This window comes from Danio aesculapii, chromosome 11, assembly GCF_903798145.1.
Source record: "Danio aesculapii chromosome 11, fDanAes4.1, whole genome shotgun sequence".
NCBI classification, from domain to species: Eukaryota; Metazoa; Chordata; class Actinopteri; order Cypriniformes; family Danionidae; genus Danio; species Danio aesculapii.
In genome coordinates this window covers 41006393-41016392 of record NC_079445.1, presented here as the reverse complement: position 1 = coordinate 41016392, position 10000 = coordinate 41006393, and the positions used below count along the sequence as shown (strand labels likewise).

Here is a 10000-nt window from a genome sequence, read left to right as displayed (position 1 = left end):
GAGTGTATGGGTGTTTCCCAGTACTGGGTTGCAGCTGGAAGGGCATCCGCTGCGTAAAACATATGCTGGATAAGTTGGCGATTCATTCCGCTGTGGAGACCCCAGATTAATAAAGGGACTAAGCCAAAAATAAAATGAATGAATGAATTATTATATTTATGAATTATTATTATAATTTCAGGCTTGACTGTATATACATAACATTTTACATAACGTTTTTTTTCAGTTTAATAAAAAAAAAAGTTGAATGTGTAATAATTTAAAGCTCATCAACAAAATGATTACCTTTAAATACAAAGATACTCATTAAAATATATATTGTAACGTTACAGTATTACTTTGATATATGGTCCCACTTTATATTAAGTGGCCTTAACTAATATGCACTTACAGAAATTAATAATTAGTTACAATGGATTTATTGTGTTTTACATTGTACTTATGCTTGAATAAATACCTGTATGTAATTACATCTGTAATTAATTTCTGTAAATACAACCTGTTGAGCATCCGTTACACCTTAACACACCCTTAAACCTACCCATAACACCAAACCTGTCCATAACCCTACCTCTATCCCACCTCAAGAGTATCACAAGTGTTCTCAAATACATTATGAGCACAGTAAGTACATTGTATTTTATTGTATTTCCTGATGCAAGTTAAGGACACTTAATATAAAGTGGGAGCCTAACTTTAAGTGCTTTTCTTGATCAGAAAAATATATGATCCCTAAAATAACAAAAACAAAGGATGTACTTCATCTGTCCGCTAGGGGTCAGTAATGTACTGTCACACTTTCAAAAGTCAGTTCAACCAAAAATATACACCGTGTAATCCTGTTTTACTGACCCACGTGATGCGAGTAAACCACATGAACCAAAAAAGCTGAAATCTGAGTGCAAACATGAGTGAATAAAGACAGAACTTACACTTTTGGTTAATGTGTGATCAACAGCAACCACACTGTCATTGACCTCCATGAAGATATCTACAGTAGATGTTCCCCGAGGGGTGTTTTGTGCACTGTAAAGTGTGTAGTGTGTTTATTATAAACAAACATTGAGTTCCCCTTGGGAAAGTCACTGCAGGCCACACAAATAAACATTCAGGACTTTACTCGCTTAAAGCTGCTGAGTTTTCTTAGGCAAAACCCAAGACTGAATCACCGTTTGTGAAAGGTTAAATGGGTAGTTAAGAGCAATCGACATGCGCTCAGCACCACGGTGAGGTATTTCACTTTGGTGAAAGCACTTCCAGCCCACGCTCAACACTACAGGCTTGAAGAAAACACTTCCGAACACACACATTCAATCGTGTTTGTTCTTTAAAGGAATCCCCCATAGAGACACAGATGATTTTTACACTGGATATACTGTAAATACTGTCCACTAACCCAAACCTTAACCCTACTAAACAACCTCGCAAAGCCTCTTGCCGATTTTGAATTTCAAAATGATTATTTACATTACATTTACATTTAGCAGACGCTTTTATCCAAAGCGACTTACAAATAAGGACACGGAAGCACTTTACACAACTATAAGAGCAGCAGTGAACAAGTGCTATAGACAAGTTTCAGGTGTGTAAAGTCTAAGAAGCTAAGCATTAGAAAAAAATTTTTTTTTTTGAGAGAGAGAGAGAGAACAGTTAGTGGTATAGCCAGAGAGGCAATTGCAGATTAGGAAGGAAAGTGGAGACTAAACAGTTGCGTTTTTAGTCATTTCTTGAAGACAGCAAGTGACTCTGCTGTTCTGATGTAGTTAGGGAGTTCATTCCACCAACTGGGCAGATTGAATGTGAGAGTTCGGGAAAGTGATTTCTTCCCTCTTAGGGATGGAACAACGAGGCGACGTTCATTCACAGAACGCAAGTTTCTGGAGGGCACATACATCTGCAGAAGTGAGAGCAGATAAGAAGGAGCAAAGCCAGAGGTCGCTTTGTAAGCAAACATCAGAGCTTTGAATTTGATGCGAGCAGCAACTGGCAGCCAGTGCAAACGGGTGAGTAGCGGAGTGACTTGTGCTCTTTTGTGTTCATCAAAGACCACTCCTGCTGCAGCGTTCTGAAGCAGCTGAAGAGGTTTGATAGAATTAGCTGGAAGCCCGACTAGTAGTTACTAGCCTTACGTAGTTACTAGGACTTACAGTTGAAGTCAGAATTATTAACCCCCCTGTTTATTTTTTCCCTAATTTCTGTTTAACGGAGAGATTTCTTCAACACATTTCTGAACATAATAGTTTTAATAACTCATTTCTAATAACTGATTTATTTTATCTTTGCCATGATGACAGTAAATAATATTTGACTAGATATTTTTCAAGACGCTTCTATACAGCTTAAAGTGACATTTAAAGGCTTAATTAGGTTAATTAGGTTAACTAGGGGGGTTAGGGTAATTAGGCAAGTTATTGTATATCAATGGTTTGTCCTGTAGACAAAAATAAATTACCTTAATGGGGCTAATAATTTTGACCTTAAAAAAACTTTTTTTTAATTAAAAACTATTATTAATTAGCCAAAGGAAAATGAGTGAATTAATGAATGATTAATAATAATAATAATAATAATGATAATAATAATAATAATAATAAGGGACTAAAATAAATTTGGAAAATAAATGTATTATTATTATTATCATTATTATTACATTTGGCGACATGGTGGCACAGTAGATAGTGCTGTCGCCTCACAGCAAGAAGGTCGCTGGTTCAAGCCCCGGTTTCCCCAACAAGTCCAAAGACATGTGGTACAGGTGAATTGGGTAAGCTAAATTGTCTGTAGTGTATGAGTGAGAATGAGAGTGTATGGGTGTTTCCCAGTACTGGGTTGCAGCTGGAAGGGCATCCGCTGCGTAAAACATATGCTGGATAAGTTGGCGGTTCTTTCCGCTGTGGAGACCCCAGATTAATAAAGGGACTAAGCCAAAAAGAAAATGAATGAATGAATTATTATATTTATGAATTATTATTATAATTTCAGGCTTATTAAATCTGTTATGATTAGAAATGTGTTGAGGAAATCTTCTCTCCGTTAAACAGAAATTAGGGAAAAAATACCTTAATGGGGCTAATAATTTTGACCTTTTTTTAAATTAAAAACTTCTTTTATTCTAGCCGAAATAAAACAAATCAGACTTTCTCCAGAAGAAAAAATATTATCAGACATACTGTGAAAATTTCCTTGCTCTGTTAAACATCATTTGGGAAATATTTAAAATTACAGTGCCCCTAAGTTATGGAATGGCCCATCAGTATCAGGATGCCATTTCTCTGGAATGTTTTGAGAAACTTCTCAAGACTCACCTTTTTACCGTCGCTTTTAACTTAGATTGATTATTTTTGTTAATTTTATCATCCGAATGAATTGAATGATTTCTACTTTATTGTTTTATTGTAGTCTTTTTTTTTTTTACCGTTTCTATAGTTCTGCTTTGATAAATCTGGGACTAAGACGAAGATAAATGACTGAATAGAGGATAAAATAAACAGACTTTCAGAAAAAAACGGTGAACAAAATTACAATTTTTCTAAAATTCATGGCTCATTTTTTTCTTTACAATACGCGTCTCTTCAAATGAGTGCCACTACTACAGAGCATTTCTTCCTCAAGACATTTTTCCAAAGTGCAGAATAAAGAGCTCCAGACAGACGGCCTCAGAAATCCTCTTTCCAATAATACAGAAGCTCAGTGTTTGAGCAGGACCTCAGATGAGCCTCAGAAACACCACACACACATTTCACAAACCACTCCTGACAACACAGATGACAAAGCTGCTCCTTTAGGCCACAGAAACAGCACAGAAAAGGACACTTGAAGTCAATGAAAATCAGAATGCAAGATCCCATTTGGGCCTCCATCGCTTCATTCTCTTCAAGTTCGGTCCTTCACGTTCTTTATTCTTTTATTCTCTACACAAGTGCCTCTACACACAGGTGTTCAATCAGACTCATGTGAGAGGATGGAGAATTAATAACAGAGCAATGAACAAAACAGTTCTCTAAGGAGAAAATCTACACTGGCTTCCTGAATTTGAAAATCGACACTGCAAGTAGTTAATTGTTATTTAATAAAAATATATACATTATATATTATATTTTATATAATTATATATGATAAATCGTATCATTTTGTATAATAAATAAATAAATAGGCAACGCGGTGGCGCAGTAGGTATTGCTGTCGCCTCATAGCAAGAGGGTCGTTGGTTCGAGCCTCGGCTGGGTCAATTGGCGTTTCTGTTTCCCCCCCAGTCCAAACACATGCGGTACGATTGGAAATAGGAAAGGCTAAATCGTCTGTAGTGTGTGAGTGTGAGTGTGTGTATGGATGTTTCCCAGTGATGGGTTGCGGCTGGATGGGCATCTGCTGCGTAAAACGTGCTGGATAAGTTGGTGGTTCATTCCGCAGTGGTGATCCCGGATTAATAAAGCGACTAAGCCGAAAAGAAAATGAATGAATGAAATAAATAAATAAACACACACACACACACACACACACACACACACACACACACACACACACACACACACACACACACATATATATATATTTATACATACAGTTGAAGTCAGAATTGTTAGCCCCCCTGAATTATTAACCCCCCCCCCTCGGTTTATTTGTTTCCCCAATTTACGGAGAGATTTTTTTCAACACATTTCTAAACATAATAGTTTTAATAACTCATTTCTAATAACTGATTTATTTTATCTTTGCCATGATGATATTACTAGATATTTTTCATGACACTTCTATACAGCTTAACGTGCCATTTAAAGGCTTAACTAGGTTAATTAGGTTAACTAGGCAGGTTAGGGTAATTAGGCAAGTTATTGTATGATGATGGTTTGTTCTGTAGACTTTCGAAACAAAATAAAGCCTAAAGGGGCTAATATTTTTTACCTTAATATGGTTTTTCAAAAATTTAAATCTGCTTTTATACTAGCCAAAATATAACAAATAAGACTTTCTCCAGAAGAAAAAAATATTATCAGACATACTGTGAAAATTTCCTTGCTCTGTTAAACATCATTTGGGAAATATTTAAAAAAGAAAAAAAATATTCAAAGGGGGGCGAATAATTCTGATTTCAACTGTAAATGAAAAAATAAATAAATAAATAAAAAACTGCTAAGCTCAATTATATTAGAAATTATTTTTTGGCTACAAAAAAAATAATAATAAAAAAAAAAAATAATATATATATATATATATATATATATATATATATATATATATATATATATATATATATATATATATATATATATATATATATATATATATATATATATATACAAAATACATAAAGCTTCCTGTAACTACAGGATAAAATGTACAAATTTCCAGAAAAAAAAGCAGCGGACAAAACTAACAATGTTTCTAAAACTCAAGGTGAACACTACTTTGTTCCACTGCCTTTCTGAATTTACAGCCTTTTTTCTGTCTGAATTGAAACCAAAATCACAAGAAATGACTATTTAAGTACCATTTAGGTACAATCTATTCACATTTAAAAGGGCAGTTCACCCAACAGTTGTTGTTTCGTTAACATTTACTCACCCTCCACTTCTCACAAACCTGTTTGAGTTTCTTTTTTTCTGTTGAACAAAAAAGAAGATCTTTTGAAAAATAAACCGGTAGCCATTAACGTTTATTGTATTTTTTTTTCCTACTATGGAAATCAACGGTTACCGGTTTCTGACATTCTCCAAAGTATCTTCTTTTGCGTTTAACTGAAAAACAAACTCATAAACATTTGGAACCACCTGAGGGTTTAGAACATTTTCATTTTTGGGTGAACTATCCCTTTAGGTCAATGTGTTTTTCATTCATTAATTCATTTTATTTTATTTTCAGCTTAAACCCTTTATTAATCAGGGGTCACCACAGTGGAATGAACCACCAACTTATCCAGCATATGTGGACGCCTTTCCAGCTGCAACCCATCACTGGGAAAGTCAATGTGTTATTTGAGTAAAATTAAAGAGAAAATTCACCTAAACATTCAGATTCACGTACTATTCACTCACACTCCAGCGCTTCTAAAATGTTTTCCTTTTTTCTTTTAAACACAAAAGATGACATTTTGTCATCAAGTTATTTAACACGATATTTTTTCCACAGTACGCAAAAACACAAAGGAAGTCAATGGCTAGCAGTTTCCAACATTCTTCAAAATATCCTTTTTTGGTGCTTGACAGAAAAAAACTGAAACATTTTCAATTCTCAAATCAAATGTTCATTTCTCTTTAACTCTCAATTTCTATGTGCTTAAATCCAAAAATTTTATTAAATCCATAATTATTTACATGTTTTTCAGTGGGTGTATCTGTGGTTGAGTATCAGGACCGAAAGCACATCTTGGTTGAACTTAATCAGCAACAGTAAGATGAGATGATAAGCCACTCATAGTATAAAAATGAATAAAATAAATCACAACGTTTAATACGATGACTAGATGTTTTTAAAAATGCATCAACCAAACCAACCAACTACAAAGCAAAGCAAAATAATACAAACTTTGATTTAAAGCTAAATAAATAAATCGGTCAAAAGATAAAGGTAGAAGACAAAGAGGAAAAGAACTGCAATTGAATGAAGCTCAGCCAGTTATACAATTGAGGTAAAGAAAACTGTTCTGTGGTGCATTATGGGTAATGTAGTTTTTCAGCACGATTTTGCTTTTAATAAACCAACCTCATCCTGTTTTTCTTGTCTCCTGGCCTCCTCTGCACATTTCTGCAGCTCTTGCTGGATCATCTGTGCGTATCTACAGTCCTCTTCCTCTCTGTAAACCACACACACACAACTTTCATTGTTGATATAACATATACAATATTGACTATACACAGTTGAGGGCAAAATTATTAACCCTCCTGTGAAATATCTATCCTTTTTCAAGTATTTCTCAAGTAATATTTAATAGAGCAAGGAAATTTTAACAGTATTCCAGATAATATTTTTTCTTCTGGAGAAAGTCTTATTTGTTTTATTTCAGCTAAAATAATATTTTAAAGGTCAATATTAATAGCCCCTTAATTTTTTCTCGATTGTCTACAGAACAAACCCTCATCATACAATGATTACCCTAATTACTCCCAGGCACTTTGATCCTCATTTCCCACTTCGTTTGACAAGAGTGAGTGCTCTGAATCAGGCCCAGGCATGGTTCAGTCGGCCTGCCCTGGCCCGGTTGGAAGAGGTGTGCAAGAGCATGGTTCAGTGTGGAACAGGCTCAGTATGCTTGTCCTGTGATTGCAAAGCACGCCTGAAGCCTGAAACTAAAGATGCACTGCCACTATTAAAGAACTGTTTCATGTGGATTTATTAATAATCTGAGCTGTCATAGTTTATTAAAGATGCAAACCCCTCGCTGCACGTCAGTTGCACCTTCAGGAACCTCCTAATACCTGCAGCACGAGGACTTTCATGAACATTTATGAGCGTCAAAAATGGCGGATCTGTTCAGCAAAAGATTTGACTGTGCACATCAAATGATTAAAAATAATACAAAACAATATAACTAAAGCAATCTCCACTGTGCTGAGTGAGAGCGCTTGTCTTCCTGTTAAACTGAACAGTCACATCATCGATGACATAATCGTGCTCAGGCTCGGGAGGCCAAAAAAATAGCGCCAGTGCGAGCCGTCGGGGGAGAGGGGAGGGGGGACAATCCCGCCTGAGCACGGTTCAAGACAACCGTGCCTAATGTGAGTACACCCTAAATATCACTTTAAGCTGAATACTAGTATCCTGAAAAATATCTAGTGAAATATTATTTACTGTCATCATGGCAAAGATAAAATAAATTAGTTATTAGAAATGAGTTATTAAAACTATTATGATTAGAAATGTGTTGAAAAAAAATCCCTCCGTTAATTGGGGGAAAATATAAAAGAATTACAATTGAACAGGAGATTATTCTGATTCAACTGTATGTGATTTATACAATAATCATAATATATGGTTCGATGATGCTTTAAACTGAAGTTTATTTATTTATTTTATTTTTTCACAATAACAATACTTTCTAGCTCAAGAATCTAAAGATTGGATGAATTCTTGTCTTGTTTTTTGACATTTTTGAGTCAAAGGGTTTTACAAATGGGGAATCTCTTTTAATTGCATAAATAAGAAAATACAGTGAACAGCCAGAATAAAATACATTCACTATTTTCAAGAATAAAATATACGATCAGGCAGGGGCGTCGCTAGACCCATTTTACTGGGGCACGTGCCCCAGTAACAATCTCCAGTGCCCCAGTAAATGCATTGAGATATGATTTACTTCATATGCAAGTGTATTTATTAAGAGTGGTAATTCCAGAATAAAGACGTTATTCTCTGTGCAACCGAACCAACGCTGGTGAAAGCAATGTGTTTAATCAAAAAGCAAAGTGACGCATCTCCACGTCTGCGCAGAAAACCCGCGCGCCTCTCGCACGCGCTGCTCTTCTGCCGGTGCGAGTCCCGGTAGTTAACATGCGCACCAAAAAAGCAGGCTACTTGCTTGTCACGCGCCGCTCTTGCGTTGTAAAACTGGCGTAACAGCCTTTTTTGTTTAGCTAGTCGACAAAACTAAAGTTTAAACAATATGACGGTGATCTTACTAAGCATGCCTCCTTATAGATTTTTTTGTATGAAGCAAAAAGGAGGGATGAGCAGATGAGAAAGGATGAGGAGTCAGAGAGGTAAGACTTAATAAACCTAATTCTCTGCCATGTGTCAAGTCTAAGACAACAGATAATTTTATAAAACTTTTTTTTGTATTTTATTGAATTGTCTATAGAATTTCATTCAAATTAAATTAATATTTATTACATGTTTATGCAAAAGATTTCTTAAATGATCCTTGCATATCATTCGAGTTGTGTCTAAACATTGTTTTTTAGTTACATTTAAGATTATCTAGAATAATAATTGTATAATAACAAGAATACTTTTATATTATATTATATTATATTATATATATATATATATATATATATATATATATATATATATATATATATATATATATATATATATATATAGCTTTATGTCTAGCAATGCCCCTGCGATCAGGTTGTATACAATCAGGTTTATATGCATGACTAAATCTCTCTGACAAAAAAAAGTATATAAATAAGAATAAAAGTTACATGTAAGTACTAATTAAAGAGAGATTTATGGTGAGAAAAGGTTAATAAAATATGTACTGAAACCTGACCTTAGACACAAATAGATACAATTTTTTAGATGTTTCTTTCTATTAAAAAAATCAACAACAATAAAAAAAATTCTAAATTGGTAGGTATATGAAAAAACAACAACTCAGTTTTCAATGCTGACGATGATAATTAAAAAAAAAAGCTAAAAATCAGCATATTACAATGATCTCTGAATGATCATGTGACACTGAGTAATTACCCTCACAGGAATAAATGAAATTTTATACATTTAAAAAGAAAAAAATTATATTATTTCACAACATTTCCGCACTTTTAATAAAACAATTTAGTCTTGGTGAGGAAAAGGCACTTCATTCAGGAACATTAAAAAAACTACAAGAGGTGCAAAAAGTTCAAACAAACTTGCTTTTATTCCAGAGAGTTTCATTGGTTAAATTGAAGGTTTTATTTTATAAGTTTTATTTTATTCAAATAAATATATCTGATATTTGTGTTAGATTTTACTAAGCTTATTAGGCTTATTACAATACAGTTTGAGTGAGGAAAAGACACATACAGAATCAAACTTGATTTTTTTCTGTGGTGCCTCATAAACTCATTAAATTCGATGCCTCTGTTATGCACAAATTCACGTGAATATCATGAAAGTCTGTGCTTCCCTGAAAGCGCTGATTGAGTAATAAGATGCATGTGTCCAGGCCTGATTTTTAACTTACATCTGCTGTAGATTTGCCCGCTCTTCCTCTTCCTCCTGGAGTCTTCGGGCCAAACGAACATCGTTCTGCACTGTCTGGTTCTTCTGGATGTTGGTGCTGTAGAAATGCTCG

General features: G+C 34.4%; 1 protein-coding gene across 1 annotated transcript in view; it reads right to left on the bottom strand.

Moving 5' to 3' along the window:
* The window catches only part of ccdc50b (coiled-coil domain containing 50b), a 46134-nt gene that overhangs the window by 28692 nt on the left and 7442 nt on the right, over positions 1 to 10000 (bottom strand). Inside the window, exons 3-4 of the mRNA XM_056467910.1 lie at positions 9890 to 10000; positions 6700 to 6790 (exon numbers count right to left, since the gene is read on the bottom strand). The exon at positions 9890 to 10000 is cut by the window's right edge and continues 1 nt beyond it. Coding sequence (XP_056323885.1) covers positions 6700 to 6790; positions 9890 to 10000 — 202 coding nt within the window. The remainder of the gene's footprint in view (positions 1 to 6699; positions 6791 to 9889) is intronic.